Source organism: Aquarana catesbeiana, linkage group LG02 (genome assembly GCF_042186555.1).
Source record: "Aquarana catesbeiana isolate 2022-GZ linkage group LG02, ASM4218655v1, whole genome shotgun sequence".
Classification (NCBI taxonomy): domain Eukaryota; kingdom Metazoa; phylum Chordata; class Amphibia; order Anura; family Ranidae; genus Aquarana; species Aquarana catesbeiana.
Genome location: NC_133325.1, coordinates 302,181,703 through 302,209,644, shown reverse-complemented (window position 1 = coordinate 302,209,644; position 27,942 = coordinate 302,181,703). Strand labels below are relative to the sequence as shown.

The 27,942-nt window shown below is 41.5% G+C and overlaps 1 protein-coding gene across 1 annotated transcript; it reads right to left on the bottom strand.

Annotated features, from left to right (window-relative positions):
• NIPA1 (NIPA magnesium transporter 1) lies at window positions 1-27,942 on the bottom strand. The gene is made up of 5 exons (XM_073614616.1): window positions 27,663-27,942; window positions 19,306-19,353; window positions 13,525-13,615; window positions 5,898-6,058; window positions 1-2,718 (listed from the first exon to the last, which is right to left on the bottom strand). The coding sequence occupies exons 1-5, from the start codon at window positions 27,778-27,780 to the stop codon at window positions 2,207-2,209; spliced, it is 930 nt and encodes a 309-aa protein (XP_073470717.1). The 5' UTR covers window positions 27,781-27,942; the 3' UTR covers window positions 1-2,206.

Below are 27,942 nucleotides of genomic sequence, written 5' to 3'. Positions count from 1 at the left end.
TTTGATTAACATGCGTGATTGATTTATTGCGCTGCACTTCTTTTTTCTTATATATTTATGGATTTATGTGAAGATCTTTAATTGTTAAGCTGGCATATTAATTTTGTTTTCAATTTGTGCTGATTGTATTTTTTTATAGTTAGAATTAAACAGTACCCGTGTGTTTAGAGCCTGAGGCTTGGAACTGGGAAATGCGGCTTTATGTAATTGATGACTATGCAAGATCAAGAGAAGCATGCATTTATGAATCTTTTATAGATTAGTAAAACATTTCTATAGTAAAAAAAAGGCACACATTTTTAAAAGAACTTGATAATTGTGTCTTCAGTGCCCTTTAAAAGATCAGTGCTATCAATAATTTTCCCCTTCAAAAATCTGATTACAATCTCATAATCATCCTATCCTGAAGCATCAATCCTGAAAATGTACTTCTCAGTTGTTCTTAATACTGTACACAGAATGAAGATTTCAGTATTCTATACAAATGGAGAAAGGCAGCTGGATTCTAAATGTTTGCAGTGAGCAACACATCCGTTTTCTTTTTCTCCATTTTTATAGAATGTGACTTATTTTTCTACATAATAAATGTTGGTTATGCATTTGCATTAATTCAATCTTCACATGCATTATAACGGAGGTGCATCAAAATATATTAAAAAGTTATTTAGACATTATTACAATGTAATTGAGATAAAAGTAGAAGTAAACTAGCTGTCCAAGTATAATCATATTGATAGGAAATAAAATCTAATTGGCTTGTCATACGCTGCCAGAATGCTTTCACAGATCAGCCCTGTTGATGAGATTAGTGGTCCAGTGTATGCAGTTTGCTCCTAATATATGATAAGCATACAGTACATATTGATATCATTATTCATCATACTAAGGACAGCGGTATAAAATAAACTGTACTTCATATCCACAGAACAATTATCAGGTATGTTTGTTGCTATTACAGGTTTCATTTTTCACATAAGTAAAGCAACATGTTTTTAATTAATACTGAGTAGTTTCACTTGTGTTACCTGAGAATGACCAGAGCATTGTGTTACCATAACATTTTAACAATTTAAAATATTCTACTTTACAATAATAAAGTGAATTTTCCCAGATAAAATTTATATGCAAAACAGTAATTCCGTGTCAAATGTCTACTTGCAACTGATCAGATTTTACTCTCTTGGAAAAAGAAAAAAAAAATGCAAACATACAGGGACTCCAAAGCTGAAAAATATGTTATTGCTAATTACTACCTTATTGCACAATCTTTCTTTTTCTAAATTATATTAGTATATATTAGTTTATAGGACTATAACCAAAACTTGATTATACAGGCCAATGAATTGAGCATTGGTGTTGCTACAGGGCTAACTACAACCTAATCACTACTACATCTTGCCAGCTGTAACATGCATTTTTTAGATCAGAACAAGCCAAACTATCAAGTCCTCAATAACATGCTCTAATTCAGCTTCACTTGGGCTCTTTACAACATACTCTTTGTAAACAACTGAACCATGCAAATACTATGCTAGGACCCATACTTGTATTCACAAAAAACTATGTGAGTTTTGTGTATGACAGCACTGCATGCCAAGAAGCTTTGACTCACGCAGGTGTAATGGCTGTGCAAGGGACATAAGCTATTAATGTGTTATGGGGGGGGGGGGGGGGGGGGGTTGTATGTAAAATAGAGCTACAGCCCATTACACCAGAAGCACATGGATTCATAGCCATCTACAATATGAGAACACAGACTTTAAATTAGTACTGTAGTAAGTGTAGGGTCATAAGTGGTCACAGTAGCATTGTTAGGTCACTATAATGCATTATGGGAGTAGAGATGTTCAGAGTACAAGAGGATGCAGACACAAAGCGAATTAAAATTACACGTCAGATTAGCAAACACTAGATTGAATGTTATGTAGTTTTAACTATGTGGTAAATGACAACCAGCCTACCTTCATACATACCCTAAATGAAAGTGAAATAAGCACACAGAATGTAAAGAGCATGTCAGATATTGGAATGTCGGTCAAACAGAATGATCCCCTTTAGAACACCCACCTATGAGAAGCAAAGGAATGGAAGTCAATGTGAAGGCACAAATACAAAATATGCTGAAAATTTAAATTATTTAAGTTACAAGATAGACATGTTGAATTTGAACACGGAATAACTGTTCTGCATTTTAGGCCTACTTATTTCACTCTTTTTTCTCTAATGTCTTGTTCACCTCTCGGAAGTTGATGTTAAACTCTTTAAACATCTGGATTAATATAACCCCAGTGGATACAGTGATAAAGCCACATAGTATGGCTAAAAAGTCCACTGCACCTACTTTAGTCCACTCCTGAAAGAGGATGGCTGTTGCCAGCAGGACTAATGTTGTGAAAGTCACATAATAGATGGCGCTAAATATGCAAGAGTCAAAGTCTTCCAGTGCTTTGTTTATGTAGCGAAACTGAATGAGAATGCTACATCCCAATACTGCTAGGAGGCACAGGAAAAGGTGTCTTGCCCCTGGGCTGCTTGGATCGCTGGTAAAGGCATCTTGTGCAACCAGGCCAATGCCCTTAGTGCATGGAACAGTGAACGTGCCGAGCAGTGAACATATCCCAATGTAAACCATGATATTTTTCCTCCCATAAGCTGGTGCAAGCCAAAATATCAGCAAAGTCAGCATCAGGAGAACAACACAGAGGTAGCTCAGAAATACTGAAACAGAAGGAGAAAAAAAAAAAAAAGGGTTATAAATTTCTTCGTAATGGTTTTGTCCACTGTTATTTCACACGTAAATTCATTCCTTTTCAAGCTATGTCAAAATACTGCTTTTTTAGACTTAGCTTACATTCTGCCTAGTTGTTGTCCACAGGCATATTATTGACGCTGGACGCTGCATTTTCATTACCATATGTTATTTACAAATTGTAAAGCACAAAAATGTATATTTCAAACAGAGAGAGATCCACTGACTTTATTGCATGCAGGGTAATTTTCATGTTTTTGCGCGAACTAGTTAACGTACAGCAAATAGTTTTTGCCCTTTAAACATCTGTTGAGGAGAGCAGAAAATGGAAGCGTTTAAAGCATGTTTCCACTTTTGCAGCCCAATTGGGATAACACCTACTTTATATTTGTTACATGTTCCCATTAACATACAGTAGCATAAATTAAAATAATAACAACAACAATAATAAAAGCTGCTGTTTTTTTTTTTTTACTTGCTTAATAATGTTTATATGCTCTCTGTTGTGTGATGTTTAAGAGGAGGCTGTGGAGTAATGTTCAACATAGTGAACGCTCTCTATATTGTATTGTCAGTTCTTATTATCATCTAGATTTGAACACTGTCCTGTCCTAACAAAGAATTAAAAATTTTGATACCACCCTTCTGCATTGTATATAATGATACTTGGAGAGTGAAACCTTAAGCCAGCCAAAAATTACTCGATTCCCCCCCATCAACACAGTCAGTGTTGATGGGGGAATCCCTCCTGCAGAGCCATTGTGTTCTCCCGGGAGAAGAAGTCGTCTCTGCCGGGTGAACACATTGATTATTGCTAGCAGCTATAAATAATCGCATGTCAAATCTGGCAGACTGGCTGTACACAAGTTAATTGATCGATCAACCTGGGTACTTTAAGCCTGCCCATACATGGTTCGAATCTCAGCTGGTTTCTGCTGAACCGCCTGAGATTTGAACCGTCTATGGCCGGTTTTAGTTTGGATTTGGTCACAGCTGTACTACAACCCCTGGCAAAAATTATGGAATCACCAGTCCCTGAGGATGTTCCTTCAGTTGTTTATTGTTGTAGAAAAAAAGAAGATCACAGACATGGCCAAAAACTAAAGGCATTTCAAATGGCAACTTTCTGGCTTTAAGAAACACTAAAAGAAAATCAAGAAAAATAACTGAGGTGGCCAGTAACAGTTAGATTTATAGAACAAGCACAGGGAATAAATTATGGAATCACTCAACTCTGAGGAAAAAATTATGGAGTCATGAAAAACAAACAAAATAACACTCCAACACATCACTAGTACTTTGTTGCACCACCTCTGGCTTTTATAACTGCTTGCAGTCTCTGAGGCATTGACTTTATGAGTGATAAACAGTACTCTTCATCAATCTGGCTCCAGCCTTCTCTGATTGCTGTTGCCAAATCATCTTTGCAGGTTGGAGCCTTGTCATGGACAATGCCATCATTTTTGCCAGGGGTTGTAGTAGTGAGCCACTGGGGCAACCAAGTAATATGTGGGCTGCTTCCATATGCAGAGGAACCTCAGGAAATTAATTAGGTGTTTGGAGTTTAAAAATTGAAGCACCACACTAAAATTTTAGAATCAAAAGAAGTGGGGTTTTATTACAAACTTATAATTGAATAAATGATGTAGCGCATTTCAGGGGCCACATAGCTCTTCATCAGGGCTATGACAGAGCATAAAACATGCAATTAGACTTAATTAAAAGAAAAAGAATAATACAAAAAACTTTTTGCTCTTTAGCCTATGCATAAAACCCTAATCTAAACATAAAGCCTTTCTTAATGTTACGATGTAGCCCTGATAACAGGGGAGCTGCATGACCCCCCAAATGCATTGGAAATGTATTCAATAAAAGTAATCAATAAAAACCCACTTTTACAATATTTTTACAATATTACTGGAACTTTCCCTCAACCTTTGTCCTGGACACAACTATTATCAGGACAGGAATGTGTACAAAGCATAGACAGTGATAACAAATAGACAAAAAGGTTTTGCCACTTCCCTACTCCATTCAAAATTTACAATAATACGTTGTGTATGAGGTTATTTAGCATACCTGTACTAAAGCTTTATATGGTATGCTAGGAAACTATGAATAGAAACCTAAAAAGGTAAGATTAGGAGAAGAACGTTCCATGGAAGTAACGTATGTAAGTGCTAGGAGAGGCAATCTGTGCGTCACCACTGCATTCTCAAAGTATTGACTTTCCTGCCCCAGGTTCATTACATTAGGTTACAGGCATACCCCACTTTTAAGTGCACAGTGGGGTTTACTTACTAAAGCTGGAAAGTGCAAAATCAGGCTCCCTGCTGCATAATAGTATGAGTATACAATATAGTCTAAACAATGCTCTCAGCAAAATAACAGGTTCTTTCCTGGACATTGGACTTTTGACACTATTACTTGAAAGCAGGGAGCTTTTTCAGTCTATTTGTGGCTCCTTTGCTTTGACTCATCCACATACATAAGAATCTGGTACGTCAGTTTGCTTTACATCTCCTAAATGTTGTATGACTGTTCAGTGCTAAGCCAGAAATCTTTTCAACGGACAAGGCTATTAGTGGCTACTCATATATAATTATTCTTACTCTTATTAACGCTTACTTTTATAAGTCATTACTCCTAATAATCCTCTTTAAAAGTATTCTCATTACATTCAAAGTAATAGACACATCTAGTGTACATCTGCAGCAAACTCATTAGTCAAATGAAGGAAAATGGCACGCATTTGAGTTCAATGAAAGATTTTATGTTGAAGCACTAGAGACTTGAATAGAGAAGCCTGGAAACACACGAATCAAGTATTTTCACTTGTTTTTTAGGCCTTTTCCATGCATTTTAAAGCAGATGGCCTCCCTTCCAAGTGCTTTCCGTTGGCTAAAATAGACATGGCTGAACCTGAACACACATGTAAAATGCTTGAAATGCACTTCAAGAAAGCTCATAGAAATAGGCATTAAAATACCTAAAATTTGCTCTGCTCAGGTGTGAATGCAGCCCCAATGTCAGCTGATGATGGCATAGTTAGTTATAACCCACTTGTGATCCGGCCCTATTGTACTCCATTTTCAGCCATCAACCAGTACAATTTATCAGATGTGATAGTCATAGCAAATGGTTATACCTGGGTTGGAGAGCTTTTCTTCAAACTCAGCTCGAGATGTAATATTTCCAGACTTAGGAGAGTGAATAATTAGAATGACGGAGCCCACACAGCTGAGCAGACATCCCAGTTTACCCAAGAAGTTGAGCCTTTCTTTTAGTACATATGAAGCCAAGAGAGACCTATGAAATAGAAAACAAAATTAAACAGTACATCAGAGATATCAGAAAGTAAAGGAAATCTGCAAGGATTATGTTGGCTGCTTGTTCTTGACACTCTTTTAGGCTGGGTTCACACTTATGCAAATTTCTCTGCATCTAATTCGCATGAATGGAGCGTGTGCCTGGCAAATTCAGCCAAAAATTCAAACCTGATTCGCACCTGAAATGGAGAACAGGGACACACCGGACCCCCTCTGTGAGCCGCAGCTAAAGGACAAAAGGAACTCAGGGATATTGCTGCCTATGGGAGGCTGGGACAAGCAAATGGAAAAATAGGTGTTGTATCTCTACCCAGCATGCCTCAGTTTTCTGGGCAAGTAGTACACAGGGCCAATAAACAGAGGGGAGGGACCAGTGTCCTTCAACGAACTTCAATAAAAATAGTTTACAGTAAGTACAAAACTCTTATTTTCTTTTTAATTAAAGTAGTTATACAAGTAAAACATTTTTAGCTTAATGCTTTCCCTGCATTAAAGTAAAAAAATGTTTTTCCATTTGCTGTGCCTGAGCCCTGTATCGATCCAGCACTGTGCCCATCTGCCGGTTGTCTCTCCTCTCTCTTACAGACTTGGCTGAGAGCAGCAGGAGCCGTGGATGTGCTACCCTGCATCCTCTAAATGCAAGGTAGCACATCCTGCATCAACCAGGTTAGAAACAACCCCTTGTAAACCTGAGTCGTCTGCAGGTGGCCTAACAGTCTCTACAAGAGCACAGTGTGAAGACCCTGAATCCAAATTAGAGATGTTAACAGGGGGCTCGGGTATGCTTTGAGTTGAAGGCCTAGAAGGGTCAGAACTAGACTCTGCCGGGGACAGCTTCAGTGATAGAACACTTAATGCCTCTAACAAGCAGACAGCTCCAGTAATTGGGAGCAGGCAAACAGTTTTAAGTGGAGACGGGGTCTTGGCCTCACCTGATGGAGTAGATTAGGCCTTTGATGAGGATTACCCTAAGCCAATAGAGATTCCAGGTTCTATATGATAGATTTGAAAGGCTCCCAACACTACAACAGAAAGGTAGCTTCTAGTGCTTAAGCTCGACTGGCCCCTTTTTACTGAGTCTTTAGTCACAGGGTCACTTGAGGCTGTGCCATGGCATTGGACACAGAGAGAGCTCTGCAGCTAACACAGGACACAAAGATCTGGAAAGCACCGCAATGCCCAAAGGTCATGTTCTGGGATAGCCCAGCAATCTTCCAGTCCAGTCACAGTCTCCAAGGCTGTTGCTGAGAACACACCAACCCGGACAGCTGCTATGTGGAGACTAGAGATGGGCGTGTTCGAAATCCCACATGCCTGATCCCACCAGCAATCAGACACTGCACACGGCTAATCACAGGCAGAGAGACATTTTCCAATCTGTACAGCTGCGAACCAGGAAATGTCTCACTGCTTGTGATTAGCCGTGTGCAGTGTTGGCTTCCTGGCGGAAACGGGCACGTAGGATTTCGAACACGTCCGAGCACATCTCTAATGGAGACCAGCTCAAACAGCAATGTGGAAATCTTGATTGAAGTGACAGAGGAAAAAAATCAGTGGTGCACTGAGGTTAAACAAGAGTAAATAGGAAAGAAGGAAGAAGGCAAGGAAAATTTTAGCTAGAAAAAGCAGACAACCTCCTGGGACATTAGCAAACTGATGCATGCTAGGTATAGGAGTTATATGGGGACTGGCATAAAACTTTTTTTTCTTTTTGTCTGTGTCCCAACCTCCTTTGGGCAGCAGTATTACCGACTGTTACAGAATGGCTTAATTTTCTGTTCTCCTCAATAGACAATAAAGGAACTAGCACTATCATAAAAAAAAAGACAGTAAGGACATCCTACATTTTTGTCACAGTTCAGTTTAAGCTCAGTGTATATTACCAGAACCAGTCCATTCCAAAGGCCCATATGGAAAAAAAAACAAAAAAAAAAACAACCATGCATTCAAAGGGATCGTCCGATAATCTGTTCGTTAATATACTGCTTTAAAAAGCCCATTATGACTGTTCATGCAAAAATATCCAAAGCGACAAGCACAAAAATATTTCTCGTATGGTAACAAAATTAACGATTTTTGTGTGATTAGTATAGTATTAGCACTAAAAAAACCGTGTGACCAAAACCACGCATGCTCGGAAACAAAATAATACAATACATTACACATCACTTCCGAAGTTGTATTCTGCCTTACGAGAATTTTCATAACTTTAGTAATATCAATATGAGATTTTCCAAAAAAAAAAAAAAAATCCAGACGATCATTCGTCCGATATGCTTATCCTGTGTATGAGGCTTAAAAGCCAGCAGACAGTCAGCAGCAAAAGACACGTATGTGTTGGGACAGCAAAGAATTCCATGCTTGCTGTAGATGTAAAGCCTGTAGACAGGTAAACGCACATCTAAAGGGGTCTGACCACCTTTAGATCATCTTCCAATGGAAGTGAATTTGCAATAAATGAGTTTATAACTTTTAACTCTACTCACGTCGTATACGTTTTACAAAGTCTAGATGGATTTACCTTGTAGATACTCTCCAGCCCAAAGGGTGAAATGTGGAAGTGGACCTGAACTGTTTCATCAATGATTACTAATCTGGCAGTTCAGGACCGCCATCATTTTATTTATACTAGCACACTATGCAGTTGGAAAGGTATGGTGTTTAAAACTTTCTACACCCAAAAAAAAAAAAAAAAAAAAAAAAAACACAATTTTTTTCTATATATATATATATATGCGCTATCTATGCAGTTTGGGCATAATAATTTATATAAGGGTTCTCCTGTGATGAACACATCAACCCTTGAGAAATAACAGCATTTAGCTATAATGTGTTTGAGTGCTTGTGGTTACAATCAGTGTTGTTAAAAGAATTTCCTTCCTAATCCGGACACACAGATAATTTCAGATTTAGGATGAACGCTCTTCTGGCAATGGCGCCGTCGATACACCCTGCTAGTAAGAGATAAACAATCCCAGACATGTGACAGTTTGTTATTTTTTTATACATTATTTGGAGTGAGTGACAATTGCAGATCTCTTTTTTTCATGTTAATGATCTTTAATAGAAGTGTACATTAGACATTGTTAGTATGATGGTTTAACTAGACACTTATCATACACGTTATATAAACGCAGTAGTAATATGATATTGTATTGTGTCAACAATACACATAATATTGTTTATTAGAGGGTCCGACTGCGACTTATGTGACACTTTAATTGTTTTTGTTCCACCATGAGTGACACATGAGGTGATTAATTGAACAACGTACTCGGTGCAAATATATTATTAATCTCCAGTTTACAATTTAAAATGCTTTGCAATATTTTATCATCTGGGTAATGTGTAGAGGGCGCTAGATAGTGACTACTAATAACATAAACACATGGTGTCAACTATCATACAATAAACATGCATGTAAAACCAATAAAGTGAAAAAAACAACAATAAAAAAACAAAAATGAATTCAATCGATCAAGGTGAATCGTGGCAAACGTTGACATATAAAGTCCCAAAAAAAGAGAGAACACAGTTCTATCATAAGCAAAGAAATCTTCTGTGTAGGCAATCTTCTAAAGAAGTAGTGAGAAGTCCTTCACCAAAGATAATATATACGACACCCAACGTGTGCTGGATATTAAATCTGCTTACCAGATATAATTGACTTCTTTTGTTACAAAGAAAGTCAAAAGACGCTTTTGCTCACATAGATGGACTGAAGATGTATTTGAGAAACTTCCTCCCCGGGGTTTAGGCATGGAATATATGTAAAACAGCAGAGAGATACATAGCGATGTACCCCATACTCATTCACAAAGGGTGGGGGGCCGGGATCTGGGGGCCCCCTTATTAAAGGGGGCTCCCGGATTCTGATAAGCCCCCCACTCGCAGACCCCAACAACCAATGGCCAGGGTCGCCCCCCTGCCCCAAAGCACCCACCCCCCCATGTTGAGGGCATGCGGCCTGGTACGGTTCGGGGGGGGGGGGGGGGGGGGGGGACGCGCGCTCGTCCCCACCCCCATTCCTGACCGGCCGAGCTGCGTGCTCGGATAAGGGTTTGGTATGGATTTGGATTAGGGCGGGGTTTCCCTTGAGGTCCATACCAGACCCAAGGGCCTGGTATGCTCTTGGAGGGGGAACCCATGCCGTTTTTTTATTTAAAATTTGGCGCGGAGTTCCCCCTCAAGATCATCCGAGAACAAGTCGCATGCCGAAGTCGGATCATGCGAAACGGCGATCCGACTTCAACGATAGTCAATGGGCTGAAGTAGGATCAAAGTCGGACCAAAGTAGTACAGGGAGCATATCTAAAGTCGGAACAACTTGTGTCGGACCGTTAGGACGGCTCCCATAGGGAAACATTGAATTTCACACGTCATGCGACATGAGCTACCAATGTCGGAGCGTTTGTCGGACCAGTGTGAACCCAGCCTAAAGGAAAAGACACCAGCTGATAGTCTTTAGTTATTAACTATCTGGCTGCCAGACAGCTTGAATAGTGAGCAGGTAAATCTTGATAGCAATGTCTGCTGAAAAAAAAAAGGAATAACATTTCTGCAAAGGAGAAGTCCCTAGCAAAGTTTTTGCCAGTATCCAGTCACCTGATGGTAGCTTGCATATATCTAATGGTCTATGAATATGAGCCCTGTATTGTATACTGCACCATTAAGATAAGATTAGCTTTTATTTACTGTAAAATCTTTTTCTTTACTGTGAAAAAGCAGTAATAGAGATAATAACACACAGAGTGGCAGGACCTGTGCCCCTCAATGGAAAATCAAAAGCTGCCCAAATGAGGGGTGGGCAATAGACACCAAGCCATCCAACAGATGTGGAGAATATACTACAAAGAGTATCTGAAGGATTAATGCCCAATTGAAGGCTAGATGAGGAAGGACCAACCAATAAGGAAAGTGCCATGATCAAGGGGCAGGCACCAAGGATCAACCCGGTGCTCCAGACCAGGGCAGATGTTCAGCCAATCAACCACCCATCAAAAAAGGATTGAAAGAGCATACTACCTGTAGGGGAGAAAATTAGACCAACAACTAATGTGGTCAACAAAAAATAAATGTTTAGGGCAGGGATATGCAATAAGCGAACCTCCAGCTGCTGCAAAACTAAGTCCCATCATGCCTCTGCCTCTGGGTGTCATGCTCGTGGCTGTCAGAGTCTTGCTATGCCTCATGGGAGTTTTAGTTCTGCAACAGCTGGAGGTCCGCTAATTGCATATCCCTGGTTTAGGGGAATAAGTCTCAGAGAAAAAATAAAAATATCCCTTAGTGGAAAATCAAGCAGACACGCTGGGATTTACTAAACCTGGAAAGTGCAAAATTTGGCGCAGCTGTGCAAAGTAGCCGGCCAGCTTCTAACTTCAGCTTGTTCAATTAAGCTTTGAAAAAAAATAAAAATAAAAAATAAACTGATTGATTTCCACGCAGAAGCACCAGATTTTACACTCTCCAGTTTTAGTAAATCAACCCCAGTGTGTCCAATGACAAAAATGATTCATATAACTGCAGGAAAGGCTTGAGCTGAAAACACATAACTTTTGGCAACAGGGAAAGGAAGACAGACCATGTTTAGAGAAAAGACCCATGAGTCAACAGCCGGAGGCTTAAAGCGGGGGTCCACCTATCTATCGTTTTTTTTTTTTGGAGTTCATTCACAAACTTTTCTTCTCATGATTATCTACTCACATGTTCTGTGTAATAAGTCCGCCTGTGTCCGATTTCATTGTAAAGAATAACTTATAAAATAAACTGAAGGCGGTTTCCATCTTCATTGTGGGCATTTGAAGCCCACAAGCATGTATTTCCTGGATGCGGTGAATGCTGTGTCCCCAGCATTCACCGAGATGTTGTGATGACGCTGTTGCACAATGCATGCTGGGAAGCCTGAGACTAGCTCCCAGGGGACTGTGGGAGGTCTGGGAGAGGCTAGAAACACGCCTACTCCCATGGGAGGAAAACCAGGAAGTGCTAAGAAGATTAGAAAAAAAAAAAGGTAATTACGGCGATTTAAATTTTTTTACACAGCATGTCAGCATCTAGGCTAGGAAGAGAATGCATAGAGATAATGTTCAAAATTTGGATGGAACCCCGCTTTAAAGTGATTCTAAAGGTAAAAATGTTCTTTTAAAAAAAATAACATACAGGTCCATACTTACCTGTTCTGTGCAATAGAATTGCACAGGTAGTCTGGAACCTCCTCTTCTCAGGTCCTCCAGTGGCACTCCTGGCCCCTCCTCTCTGTTCAGTGCCTTCCCATAAGGTTTCCCATGGGGGCGCTCGTGCATGCTCGCTCCTGAGCCCTGCTGCTGTGTACACTCGGCCCTGCCGCCCGCTCCCTCCTCACTCCTGCTGGATCGAATAAGGGCTCAAGTAAAAGGGGGGGTGATGGGGGATGCTGATGCCTAAACATTTTTTACCTTAAGGCTGGAACTTCAGAGCTTTTTGCCGGAACAGTTGACCCGTCATGTGTCCCTAAAGACTTCGGGGGGGGTGGGGGGGGGTTGGAAGGAGCCTTAGGCGATCAAAGTGATTATGGGAGTAGGTAAATCTCAAAATCGGGTACCTGCTCCCCCCTGAGGCCTTAAAGCGGAACTTCCCCTTTTGGGTAGAGATCCGCTTTAATAAAAATTACCAAACAAGAAAATAACATTGTAAAGGGCAGGTCCAAAGCGATGCTTTCCCTTAAAGGGCAAGTAAATCAGATGTTCCTTGAGCATATACTCTACACTCAAGGCAATTCGTCTGAAATCCCCAAGTCTGTGAACAGACATCACCCCTGTACGAGACACAATCTTAGATGCTTGCAAAAATCCAACACAGCTGAAGCACAGGACTCCATACATTTGTTCCAAAATCTCCAGGACACGCGGGTTCAACTTTGTAATGAAGGGGTCTGCATTAAGGGATTCGATCCATAGTGAAATGGTTTTACAAATTCAAGTCCCCACCAACATAGGATTGAAAGTCACTTGAGTTAACTCAAGCTGAAACCTAAAACCGTGGTAGTGGATTTTTTTTGTGTGAAATCCCTAAAAGTTAACCTTGTTCAGGTGTATGACTGGAGTGCCTAGCAAAGGCAGAGACCAAATATTTACTTACTGGAGTATACTGGGAAGGTCTTTGCAGTCTTGACAGCTATAAAAGACCCTAGACCTATAACAGCAGGCTGATCATTCAAATGCAGGGTAGAAAGTACTGCATCAATCAGGTTAGAAACACCTCCTTGTAAGTGAGTTGTATGGAACTGGCTCCAATACAGTTCTTCATCTTCATGAGTAGGATCATGTCAATTATAACTGCTTCAAAAGGAGATGCTTTTTTCAAATTGCTTTTGATTTAATTTATATATACTGTACAGCCATTTTAACATGATAAAAAATACATACTTGTTATTTGCCATAAATGTATACAATATAGTGCATTACCTACCCAAACGGAATGCCCAGGGCACCCAGAGGAGTCACAAGCACAGCTGGTGCAGCAGTATATGCTAGGAAATTTCCAATCTGCCCCAAAGCCACTACCAAAAAAGTAAGAATATCAGAAATCTATAGGAGTTGAGCCACATGAAACTAAAATGAACACATTTACTCCAAGTAACATGTCTGGGATTCAGATTAAATGAAATCTATGGTCACAGCACACACGTATTTCATAATATCAACATTTTAATAGCAATACAAACAATACTGATTTTTGACAATCTAATATAAGCCTCCTTAGAAATATTCTTTGATATTGTGAGTACTGCCTGTCTAGTGACCATCTCACTCTACAATGTCCTGGATTCACTGCATGCTTTTCAGCTTCTCCTCTGCGGTTTACTATCAATTTCTAATCACTACATATCCAACAGTACCTTGCTACCTGCAATCAATGATTTCTGTACTGACTCCGCCTCCTGAAACTGTGAATTCTGTGACACAGCAGGGCATAGTGAATATGTGTCATGGAATTAAAGGAAGTACATGTGTGGGGAGCTTCACAAAGCAAGTTTACAAACATCTAGGATGGTTTAGATTAATAGGGTTAGGTTAGAAATGATTACATTTCAACATGGAAATGAATATATTATTTTACGTTTTGACCATAGATACACTTTAAGTGCTAATATTTAAACACCTACAATATGAAAGTATAACGAACAACCTATATAAATGTGCCAAATCTAGGAGTTTTCTCACCTGCAAATATGTAACTGGTATATTGACTATTCAGCTGAATATGAATATTAACCTCTACCGTCTCTACATGGGCAGAGTGAACTTTCTGGGTCAGAGTCCTGGAACAAGCCAGGTCAGCATCGCTGCCAGGCAACTAACAGTTTTTAGAAGTATGTCAACTGCAGCCCATTTATCTCTCTCTATTTAAAGTTTAAACCCTTCCTGCCGAGTATACGCATATATGCGGCCTAATGGAAGTGGGTTCTTTATCTGTGAGGCTGCATATATGTGCTTTTGTGTTTGTGCTGAGAGCACTTGCAAAGCACGCTCCCAGCACAAAGCCTGCGCTCTCGCGGACAGCTACATGTCTCGTACTAACGATCGGAACAGGCGAGGTTCCCGATAACCTGATCGCTGTGATAAGCTGTGACTGGCTATCATAGCGATCACAATGATCAGTCACTGTACAGCCCACCCCTATGATTATATTCTCCTCTTGAATACAGAAAAAGGGTTAAAGAAGATTTTGACATTCAGACATCAGTCCACCTTTAACCCAAAGAACTTGGCTGAAAGCTGTATAATTTATACAACACTCCCTTTTTTACCAGGTATAAGTGTAAGTTAGACATATGAAGGTTTGAAATTTGTTCAAATGCCTCAGCAATAGAAGACGTTTAACGTGTATATAAAGCCAATCTTTTTATTTTTGAATAGAAAGTAGAAGGTGATATGCACTAAACCTACAGGTAAGACTTATTTTAGGCTTACTTGTAGGTACCAGTTTAAAATTACAGTTTACTACCACTCCGGTCTTTTTTAGCATGAATTGCTCCACACTGTCCACAGCTAAAGAGGTCAGTGAGGACTTGTTTTAAAACTTAGTTTACTGCTTGGCCTGTTAAAATATGTAAATAGTTGAATGCCTATAGCCGGGACACAGTTCTACCTAAAGCCTAAGTGCAGACAAAATAGAAAACTCAAAATCAGCACAAAGGGACTGGAGTGATAAACCCTCACTATTGGTCCTAGTTAGTAATCATCGTTTTTACTTTTTGAGCTTAGAAGTCAGGGTATCGGAAGGTTTTTGAATAGATCAGATGGTTATTAACATGGTGCCCTGTTGATTTTCTTGGTAAATAATGTCTTAGATGTAACATTTGGCAACAAACTCCCTCCTTCTGCTGGATGGCTACTAATACAATTATTCTTTGTATTCATCCACAGTTCCACCCTAAAAATCTGAGAACTCTGACAACTTTACAGCTACTAATCACAAACCTCCCCCCCAAATAGAATAAAACCATAGGGTAAATCAGAATTTAACTTCCTATACTCACCTTCCCTCCAGCACTGTGAGCTCCTTTGCCAACGTTTTAATCTTCTCCCTGTCTGCTTTCGAGTTTGGCATCTGGCAAATCAGCCATACTGATTTGCCAGCCAGCGATGATTTAACTCCCGTACAAGCGTATGGGAGTTATAAATCCTACCATGGTGTGAATGTACACTGAGCTGCACATGTGTTTCTCAGTGTACATTTAGTAGAAGCTGGCAGGGAGAAGAGGAATGTTTATAGCAGAAAAGACACACACAAGCTACCAGCAAATTTTTACATGCAGTTCTGCTTTAACTATTCATCCATATTCCACTTGCACACAAAATCTACTGTATACTCAGAGTACTCATATAATTTTTTTGATTATATAAACAGCTTATCATTTCTTCCTCATGACCCCTACATTTGGGTCAGGCGTATTTTACGGTAAGGTCTCGTTTACATGGGGAAAGTTGTAAAGCCTGTAAAACCCTCTAACTGCTACTTGGTCTGTTAAAGAAAGTTGAAAAATAACAGACTTACAGAATGAATTACCATTTAAACATACAGGAAAAAAGCCAAACAAAACAAAAGTGAAAGAAAAAGGAAAACTAATGCAGCCACCGGATCTAAGAATTTATGAGCTGCAATGAAATACATTTTTATTATTGGTTTATTACCGCTTTAAATTATATGCAACATTTATCTGTTAAAAAAAACATATGCAAGACTTAAAGAGTATTTAAAGTGGTTGTAAAGGTAAAATTTTTTCAGCCGCTGCAAGGGCGCTGATGAGTCCCCCTTTAAACACTTACTTGTGCCTGATCTTGATCCAGTGCTGTGCCTGTCTGCAGCAGCTCTTTACTCCTCTCTCTCTCTCTTCTCACAGGAGACTCGACAGCAGTGGGAGCCATTGGTTCCTGCTGCTGTCAGTCAAAGCCTGTAAGGAGGGAGTGGGGCCTGGCTTATGATCAAGCCCATATGAATGCCCACATAGCAAGCTGCTATACTATGGGAACACGCGGAGAAGAGGAGGAGCCAAGAGCACCGGTTTCTGATAAAATGAGCAACCTGCGACACATCCTGTGACGTGAAATCAGCTGGAGCTCCAAACCGTGGACACTGCGCAGTCACTACGCGTCATACATTTCTTTAGTGGCTGACATCAGTGCACGGAGGAATTTGCCTGACAAAATACTTGACCGACTACTGTGCATGCACACGGCGGAAATCAACTAACACTTACAAAACTTATGTTCTTAACCACTTCAGCCCCAGAAGAATTTACCCCCTTCCTGACCAGTGCGTTTTTTGCGATTTGGCACTGCGTCGCTTTAACTGACAATTGCGCGGTCGTGCGACGTGGCTCCCAAACAAAATTGACATCCTTTCTTTCCCACAAATAGAGCTTTCTTTTGATGGTATTTGATCACCTCTGCGGTTTTTATTTTTTGCGCTATAAACAAAAAAATAGCGACAATTTTGAAAAAAAACGCATTATTTTTTACTATAATAAATATCCCCCAAAAATATTTTTTTTTCCTCAGTTTAGGCCGATACGTATTCTTATACATATTTTCGGTAAAAAAAAAAAAAAAAAAAAAAAAAAATCGCAATGAGCAATTATTGATCAGTTTGTGCAAAAGTTATAGCATTTACAAAATAGGGGATAGTTTTATGGCATTTTTATTAATATTTTTTTTTTTTTTTTTTAAATGGCGGAGATCAGCAATTTTTATCGTGACTGCGACACATCTGACATTTTTTACACATTTTTGGGACCATTGTCATTTATACAGCAATCAGTGCTATACAAATGCACTTATTCCTGTGTAAATGACACTGGCAGTGAAGGGGTTAACCACTAGGTGGCAGTGTAGGGGTTAAGTGTGTCCTAGGGGCGTGTTTCTAACCGTGAGGGGCATGGCTGTGTGTGACATGTCACTGATCTCTGCTCCGATGACAGGGAACAGAGATCAGTGACACTGTCACTAGGAAGAACGGGGAGATGCTTGTTTACATTAGAATCTCCCCGTTCTTCCTCCCCGTGAGGCATTCGCGGGCATCCCCACGGCAGTCGAGTCCGCGGGACTCGCGACCCGACTCACGGAGCTTGCCGCGGGCGCGTGCCCGCTGGCCGCCTCTTCAAGGGGAACGTACAGGTACGTGATTCTGCCTGTATGAGCATATCGTCGTGAGGCGGTCGGCAAACGGTTAAGGCCATCTTGGTACACCTTACACTCGACCTCATCACTGCTACAGTAAGCAGGCGGGGCAGCTGACATCTTGCTACACCAAACCCCATTTGGAATTAGCAAACTCATTTCAGCAATTGAGCTTATCTACATAAATATATATTTATGTAGATATATATTTATGTAGATAAGCTTATTCGATGTAGATAAGATTACTAGGGTTTGGTGTACCAAAATGTCCGCTGCCCCACCTGCTTACTGTAGGTGTGATGAGATGGAGTGTAAGCTGTAACAAGATGGCCTTAAGAATGTACATTTCATAAGCGTTAGTTGATTTCCACCATGCGCAGTAGTCAGTCGAGCATTTTGTCAAATTCCTCCGTGCACTGATGTCAGCCACTGAAGGGATGTATGACGCGTTGCGCCTGTGCAGTGCACGCGGTTTGGAGCTACAGCCGATTCCACGTCACAGGAAGTGACACGGGTTGCACATTCTGCCAGGTTGGTCATTTTGTCACAACACCGGCAGGGGACCTCGTAAGGAGAGGCTTAGGCTCCATGCACACTGGAGCTCATAAACTGCAGTTTATTGGAGTTTGGGCGTTTTTTTAAAACGCTCATAAACTCTACTCTATGTTAGCCTATGTGTCCATGCACACATGGATGTTTTTTTAGCTTTAATGAGCAGTGGAGTTTATGGGCTTTTTTCTGAACGCCAGAAATTCGCGTTCAAAGTGCCGTTTATCACTGCCAAAAAACGCCAATAAACGCGCATTAATTAGCGTTCGGCATTCTATTTTTTCAATGCATTGTGGGATTTTTGGAGTGTCCTCTGTGTATTTTTATTAAAAACGCCTATAAACACTAAAAATGCTCATAAACGCTAGTACAAAATGCTGTTAAAAGCCCCTTTTTCAACCAGAGTTTTCTGCAAGCAATCTGGTGTCCAGAAAAAGAGCTTCAGTGTGCATGGAGCCTTAGGGCAGCTCTGTGCAAAACCATTGCACAGAGAAAGAAGGTGTAACATATTTGTTATTTTAAAAAAAAGCTTTACAATCACTTTAAAAATGCTTACTTTTTCTTACTGAATATATCAACGATCTCATAAAATGATAGGTCAGATACATGTGCTTCTAAATGAAAAGATAGGCCCCTTTCACACGGTCACCTCCGCCTAATGGAATCCGCTTACTCAGCGGGGGATCGCTCTGCTGATCCCCACTGAGCAAGCGGATGGCAGGTCCGTGTCTGCTCACTGTGCAGAGCAGAGACAGACACAGTCCCACTCTCCTCTATGGGAAAATCAGGTGAAAAAGGACCGCTAGTGAGCCGATCCGCCAGATGGATGGAAAATAGGACCACTATCTGTCTGGATTTTGCAGGCATCCGCCGCTCCATAGGTGAGACTGCAAGGTCTGATCAGATCTGCCTAAAAAACTGACAGGCGGATCTCTGATCAGACAGCCCATGGGAAAAGGGCCAAACTGTATAACTCTCTAAATATTAAATATAAAAAACAAACATGATTGTCACTTACTTGTAATAGTGCCAATCCACCATATAAAGTCTGTAAGGTAAGATGCACCTACAATAAATGTGGAAACACAAGACAGTTTTTTATGACACGCTTTAACAAACTAAATGCCATTTAATTAGGCTTTAAATGTACTTTCAATACAAGCTTTACTATGTAAATGTTCAGACACTTCCTATTATAGGGTGACAACGCTCTGTCCCTGTCTCCCAACTGCTTTGAACTAACACACATTACACAGGCATAGCAGTTCGCTGTTGTCACTATCAGAAAATCTGTCCTAAGACCCATTTCACACTGGGGCGCTTTTTTAGGAGTTTTAGCGATAAAAATAGCGACTGTAAAGTGCCTCAAAAGCGCCTCTCAAGCCACCCGAGTGCTTTCACACTGGGGCGGTGCGCTTGCATGATGGGGAAAAAAAAAAAAAAGTCCTGCAAACAGCATCTTTGGGCAGTGCGGGAGTTTCTTGTATATTGAAATGAATGGGCAGCACTATCGAAGCACCTGCAAAGAGCTTCGGCAGCGCCATAACACAGGCACTCTTAACCCTTTCTTCGGCCACTAGCGGGGGTTATAACACCCCGCTAGCGGCTGAAAAGCGCCACTATAACAGCAGTAAAGTGCTGTTAAAACTAGCGGCGCTTTACCGCTAACGCCCGCACCGCCCCAGTGTGAAAGGGGTCTTAAAAATTCCATGCAGCCATCGCTTGAATGTATATGGGAAGAGGTGCAAAAGATGAAAAAAAGCAATTGGTTTATGATACAAAGGGCTTTAGCAAACTTTAATGTCATTAATTTATCAGTTTACATATACTTTAAAACATGTACACATTGACAATCCAAAATAAACAGCTGTACAAGATTTTCTAATGATTAGATTATAAATCACTAGAACATATCCTAAATACAGTTTTTAGAGATTATTAGTATACAGGATTTATATAGCGCCAACAGTTTGTGCGCATTGCTTTACAACATGGGGGGCAGACACTTACGATACTAATCAATACAGGTGGGATCGGAGGGCCCTGCACGTTAGAGCTTACAATCTAGAGGATGCACTGAAATTTCGGCCGCCAAAACATATTGGCCTGAATTTGCCGATAACAGAAAAAGGTGCCAATAATGGTGCCGAAAATGCACGCATGCAAGTTTGACGTGCATTTGCGGCGATTTTAGAGCAAATTCATATCAATTGTACCATGATTTTACTGTGCTTATTGTTGTTTTTCATAGGTCCTGTGACTCAAAAACTGCATCAAAAACGTAACACAGGTGCGTTTTTCTTTGCATTTGCATTTTTCCTGCGTTTTCAATACATTTCAACAGCGTTTTTTGTGCGTTTTTTTTTACTGACCAAAAATGCAGCAAGCAAGATTTTTAACACCACAACGGAAGCGCAATGGACCAGTGATATTGTGCTAAAGGTGCCAATAATGGCTGACAATAAAATTATATTCATTTAAATTCATAATATTAATTAAAAAGGCGAATATAATACAATTCTATATAAAAATATTAATATTATCCCTGCAAATGATTGTTATATTGTGCTAGTATGCAACGCATACTAGCACATTATCAAAGACTTACCCGAAAACGAGGCCCTCCAGCGGCACGCTGACAAGGATTTCATCTTCCCCCGGTCTGCCTTGTGGGTTTGCGGGCAGATGCCATTTGATTGGCCGAGCCACAATAGCATCACTCCCGCTCATGCACGCAGGAGTCACAGCCGCGGCATGGCTCTTTCTATGGACGCCATGCGGTCCATTGAGTGCAGTGCACATGCAGTGGTGACATCACCAGCGCTGCTAAACTAAAAATCTTCTAAACGATGCAGATATTTACTGTACTTGATGGAGGGTAAATAGACCCAATGGGGACAGAGTCATAAAAGCTTGTGAGTGACTAAATTTTTCCAACCAATTTATGGTAAAAAAAACTAAAATAAAATCACAATTTTTTTGCTAGGAAATTACTTAAAACCCTAAGGCTACTTTCACACTGAGGCGTTGCGGGGCACTGGTGGTAAAGTGGCGCTATATTTAGCAGCGCTTTACTGTTGTTTTAGCGGCGCTAATTCGGCCCCTAGCAGGGCATTTGTGACCCCCGCTAGCAGCCGAAAAAGGGTTAAAACCGCCCGCAAAGTGCCGCTTTGCAGGCGGGTTTGGAGCGCTCCCCCATTGTTTTCAATGGGAAGGGGCACTTTAGGAGTGGTAAATACACCGCTCCTACAGTGCTCCAAAGATGCGGCTTGCAGGACTTTTTAGACCACCCTGCAAGCGCACCGCTCCAGCGTGAAAGCCCTCGGGGGTTTCACAATGGATTGTGTTTAGCGGCTCTTTCAGTGCGCTTTGCAGGCGCCATTTTTAGCACTTTATCGCCTACAAAGCTCCTCAGTGTGAAAGGGGCCTAAAATAAATTATATATGTTCTGAAAGCAGAGGCCCTGTAGAATAAAATTGTGGTAGCTGTGATCTCTTTGTGTTGCACAATATTTGCGTAAATGCTTATCCACTGCATATTTTTGGTAAAAATTACACTAAAATTAAATTTTAGCACACGCAATATACTTTTCAGTTGGTAAAATATAAAATATAGTGTTGATTCCAGTAAAAAGATTTAAAATTGTGTGCACCAGTGAAATGGCAAAATAACAATGGTACCAAAATTGTCCTTAGGTGATGCTTCAAAAGCTCAGTCAGTTTAACGTTAACCTGTAAAATTATAGAATTATTGTGCTCACTCTGACGTTTGCGTGCTATGTCACGTGTGATATAATGGCTGTTTACTGCATTGCCCATGCAGTTGTGGAATGGTAGACAATTTATGGGGTTAAAATATACTGTGAGGAGGTGACATAGTGCTTCCTCACCCCCTGTCAAACGCCTTCTGAACAAAGAGCATTTTTCAGAGGTGTGGCAAGTTTGCAACACATCTAAACATAACTATACAGTGTTGACCAACATTTTTCTGAACTGCATCAATGCCAGTCAACACAAGGTCACATAGTAAACAATTCCTTTCTCAGTGCACCATTAACACAAAAACTCTGCTGTTATGTGCGGTGCAATGCATAATGGAAATGACATGCTGCATTTTTTGCAGGGCACTGGATGGCACCGCAGGGCACGGTGCTGTTATGCAGAGATCTGAATAGGGTGCACACTTCCAATACATTTAAAAAAAAAGACAAATATATAAACAGCTCCTTGCATTACAAAATTCAAGGGTATTGGATAAAAAGGGTCACCACCGGGGCACACAGAAAACAATTGTTTTTCACTGCACTCAATGACAACTACATGATCGCACCAGGCTGCTGTGCAGTGACATGAATAAAGTTTTAGGACTCATGCACACAGAACGTTTTAAAAATGCCAGCATGAAAAAAGCCTGGTTTAGCTGCGTTTTCCCGCGTTAGCGGGCATTTTTAAAAACACTCTCTATAATGTAAAAACGCCTAAAAATGTCAAATGCGGCTAAACACTTTTTTTTTGCATTTTTCGCGCTTGTTTTAACTGCTCCTGGAAGCACAGGCTGGCTGTCTTTTTTACTGCCATTAACGCTTATGCCTCCAAATGCCTCTGACAGTTTAAGTGTGCATGGACACATAGGCTAGCATGGAGAGGCAGTTAAAAAAAAAACGTTAACAGCAGCTGTAAAAAACGTCCTGTGTGCATGAGCCTTTAAGCTGGGTACACTTGATTCGAATATCAGCTGGTTCAGCAGAAAGCAGCATTGAACAATCGGGGTTATTTACTAAAGGCAAATCCACTTTGCACTACAAGTGCACTTGGAAGTGCAGTCGCTGTAGCTCTGAGGGGGACATGCATTGAAAATAAAAAACAGCATTTTAGCTTGCACATGATAGGATGATAAAATCAGTAGAGCTTCCCTTCATTTCAGAGCTTCCCCTCAGATCTACAGCGACTGCACTTACAAGTATGGTTGCCACCTCATTCCTTTAAACCCGAACACATATTAATTACACAGGTTCTGTGGCTGATTAAGGTGGTAATTAAACTCACTTGGTGCCTTATCTGCATTTAATTAGCCTCAGAACGTGTGTAATTCATATGTGTTCGGGTTTAAAGGGATGAGGTGGCAACTCTACTTTCAAGTGTACTTGTAGTGCAGAGTGGATCTGCCTTTAGTAAATCAACCCCAATGTGTACAGCTGCCTGTCCAACAGCAGCTGGTCTCACGACTGGGCTTCTGTCGGACGGTCTTACTGGAAAACAGGCATCTGATCAGCGCTGTCAGCCAGTGACTGAGATTTTTTTTTAAAATGTTTTTGGACAATGCTGAAATGATCACTTCTAAAGCCTTGCACCCACCACTTAAACGCACTGTAAACGCATTAGGCACATTTACAGCCCATTACAATAGCAGTTAATGGAGGCGATTGCAAAGCATCAACTCCTACCAAACTCTGCAGTTTATTACTTGCCTTTCAGCGAAGCAAGGCAACGCCAATGCTGCCTTGTGTACACCTCCTTCCGCTCCCTGTATTAACAACTGTAAGTGGCATTGATAGGTAGTCAGGAAATGTTAAAAACGCAACCCAACTACCTATTTTTGTCGATGTCTTGTCTATGTGAACGAGGCCTTACAGACAGGTAAAATGATCATGTCAGGCTGCTGGCTCTGCCAAGCAGTGTTGGAGCCAGGATTATGCAGGCAACCATCAGATAGGAGGTCAATTAGCCACAGCGTGAGGAGCCCCTAACTAAAGCTGGCTATAGACGAGTTTTTTTTTTTTTCGTTTAGCCAGGGGTATTCCGATGCTGCATACACTGATCAGCAGCTGCAGCCCCCAAATGACAAAGGTTTTTCAGAATGTCTTTTAACAGAAGTTGATCAAATGATCAATGTCTGTTAAGCAGGGACGGCCACACATATAGACATATTGAAATTCAGGCTAGTTCAGCATAGACTGGCCAAATTTTGATCCCCCTATGGCCAGTTTGAAGCACAACTAAAGTCCCACAATAACAAAATTAGGGGGGGGGGGGCACACCATAAAGATCACCTACATCTCTTGGTAAAGTAGTAAAGGCTTCAGCTACAGTCCCCACATTTTGGCCATGCCCCGCTAATGCATTATGCATTTCACCCCGATTGGGCTTAATCCTAAAGGACCTCTAGGATTAAGCCCAATCAGTGTGTAACGCATCAGTATGCATAGCCATGATGCAGGGACTGTAGCTGAAGCCTCTACTACTTTACCAAGAGATGTGGGTGATCTTTATGGTGTGCCCCCCCCCCCCCCCCCTAATTTTGCTATTGTGGTTGTTCAACAGAGGAAGACATGCTCTTAGAGGGTCTTGCACCCACTGTTTAAAGTGTAAGTTCACCTGTAGTCCTGCGATCCTGCTCTGTCAGTGCTCGAAATGCCACTTCACTGGTCCGCGATTTCAAATCCCTGAGGCTTAATCTCCTTTCCGTACCTCTCAGCGTGTACGGACAAAAGGCATTCCAATTGGTCAGCGCTGACCAATCAGAATCCATGTAGGCTGTCCTGTTAGCGCAGCAACGAGAGGAGAGAAAGCCAGGAGGACTTCAAATCCTGACAGAGCAGAATCGTGGGACTACAGTACAGTGGTGCGGGTCCAGTGTAAGGTCACCTTACAGATTGTCTGTAAAGCTTAACTTTCACTTTAACCACTTCACATCCCGCCCATCGTCAAATGACGTCCGCAGGAGGGATTTCCCATCCTGGGCGGGCGTCATATGCTGTCCTCGGCCTCCTGGCTGTCTGGGGGGCGCACGCGCCCGCCGCGTTGCTCGGGAGCCGATGCGTGTGCCCGACAGCCGCGATGTCAGCCGGGCACCCATGATTGCCGGAAACAGAGCCGGGACGTGGATCTGTGTGTGTAAACACACAGATCCACGTCCTGTCAGGGTAGAGGAGGAGAATGATCGTGTGTTCCCAGTACAGAGAAACATTGATCAGTCTCCTCCCCTTGTGAGTCCCCTCCCCCTACAGTTAGAATCACTCCCGAGGTAACACATTTAACCCCTTGATCACCCCCTACTGTTAACCTCTTCCCTGCCAGTGATATCTATACAGTAATCAGTGCATTTTTATAGCACTGATCGCTGTATAAATGTGAATGGTCCCAAAAATGTGTCAAAAGTGTCCGATATGTCCACTGCAATGTCACAGGCACAATAAAAATTGCAGATCGCCGCCATTACTAGTAAAAAATATAAAAATGCCATAAATCTATCCCCTATTTTGTAGACGCTATAACTGTGCAAACCAATCAATATACGTTTATTGTGATTTTTTTTACCAAAAATATGCAGAAGAATACATATCGTTCTAAACTGAGGAAAACATTGTTTTTTTTAAAGTTGGTTTATTTATTATAGCAAAAAGTAAAAAATATTGTGTTTTTTTTTTCAAATTTGTCACTCTTGTTTATAGCGCAAGAAATAAAAACTGCAGAAGTGATCAAATACCAAAAAAAAAAAAAAAAAAAAGAAAAAAGCTATTTGTGGGGGGAAAAGAAATGATAAAAATTTAATTTGGGTACAGTGCTTCATGACTGCGCAATTGTCATTCAAAGTGCGACCAGGGCGTAACATGTTATGAAAAGGACCGGCCCCAACAACATCTGATCCCTGCTGTGACAGCTAGCGAGTTCTGTTCTTCTCCCTCCCCGCTAGCTGTCACCGTTTGAAAGAAACATGGCTGAGCAGGGCTCCGCCCCCACCCGCCCATGTCACTGATTGACAGGGCTATGTGCATTGAAAACGACAAGGTCCTGCAGCCTTTGCGGCTGTCGGCTTGTAGTTTTCAATGAACTACCACAGCGCTTTGAAGCTTTACAGGCTCCAAAAACAAATAACAAATAAAAAATGCACTTTTTTTTTTACCTGCACAAAATGTGCATTTATTATTTTTTTCCAAAAAGTGAACTTATCCTTTAAGGATGCGTTTGAGTGGCACTATTTTTTTCCCACTTGTGGTCACAGTGAGAACTAAAAGTCCCAAATTTAAATACGATGAGCAGGCAGGTTCTTTATTGCAGAAGTGTCATGCAATGTCTCTTCTGCAATAAAAGAAACCTACCTGCTTTCTTGCAGTCTTCTTTAGAACGTGCACTGAGCTGCACAACCGCAGCTCGGTGTATATTCCGGCATGGATACCGGATCTGGCATGGATCCATTCTTCGCAGAAGTGACATCCCACGCCAGTCAATGAAGACAGCTGCAGCCTGGCACGCAGAAGAAGCCAGGTAGAAGACGCTGTTTATTGTCGTATTAAAAGGTACCGTGTTTCCCCAAAAATAAGCCCGGGTCTTATATTAATTTTGGACACCAAAAACACACTAGGGCTTATTTTCGGGATAGGGCTTGCCATGCAGGAATCCCCAGTATGAACATACCAAGAAAAGGATCATATAATGCAAAAAGTGCTGCTGCAATACAATTGTCCAAACACCCTTACCGCATATCGCCGCTTCCATGGCCTGCCCCAAGCCGTTTTCCCTACTCTGAACACTGCAAGGAGGGGGCTGAGATCCCCTGCCGACACCTGGCGCTTCTATGGCCAGCCCCAAGCTGTCTTCTCCGCTCTGAACACTGCAGGGAGGATGGGCCGAGATCCCCCACCGACACTTCCATGGCCAGCCCCAAGCTGTCTTCTCTGCTCTGAACACTGCAGAGAGGGGGCCGAGATCCCCCACCGACAGCCAGAAGATCACAGAGACACACAGCACACTGCCACAACAGAGAGGATTATAGGAGTACACAAGCACTTCAAACTAGGGCTTATTTTTGGGGTAGGTCTTATTTTTGGGGGAAACACGGTAAGTATCGCAGAGTTTATAGTTACATTTTGGAGGAACGTTCGTTTAGAATGACTGCACTAGACCAATCAGGGTTCCAAAAATGGGTGGCTTGTTGTAATTGCCAGAAAAATAAATAAAATGAGATATTTAGGTGTCATTCACACCTGGTGTCCATTGTGTTGTATCGTTACAACGCAGTGCAATGTTTATTTTTCACCTTATTGAAGAGTCACAAAATGACCTTCCATTTGAGTGTGTGTAATAAAAACAACAGATATGCCCAGGGCACAGAGAGAACAAAGACTTGTGTTGATCTGGGCGGATGATGTGAGCATGCCCTTCTTCTGACATGAATAGAAATGACATGTCCACAATGACTTTAGCAATAAAGCTTCTTCTAGAAGGCAGCATTGTCCCCTGTCCTGTCAATGACATCAGTAGTTGTGATGCTGCAGGGAACAGGCATGACTGCACCAGTCTATTGTTGCCAATAGCACTCCCAGGGTGCAGTAGTCACATGTGCCCTGTAGCTGGCACCCTGCCCTCCCTCCCTTACCTCTAGTGCGGGCTCTCAGGATGCCTTTCTTCTGCAGCACAAACGTGGAACCATTGAGCAGGCTGGAGAAGAGCGCCACACTCAACCCCAGCAGGGGCAACTCAGGCTCCGTGTCCATCCCTGGTGTGGTGTCAGTTCCCGGCCGGCCACCTTCTCATACTGTCCGTATCAATCTCCTTCCGGGATGACGAGCCGTCCGTCCCTCTGCCTTGCTGCCAGCTGGCTCCGAGCTCCACAAACTCCAGCACAACTGTGCAGAGGGGAGGGGGGAGAGAATGCT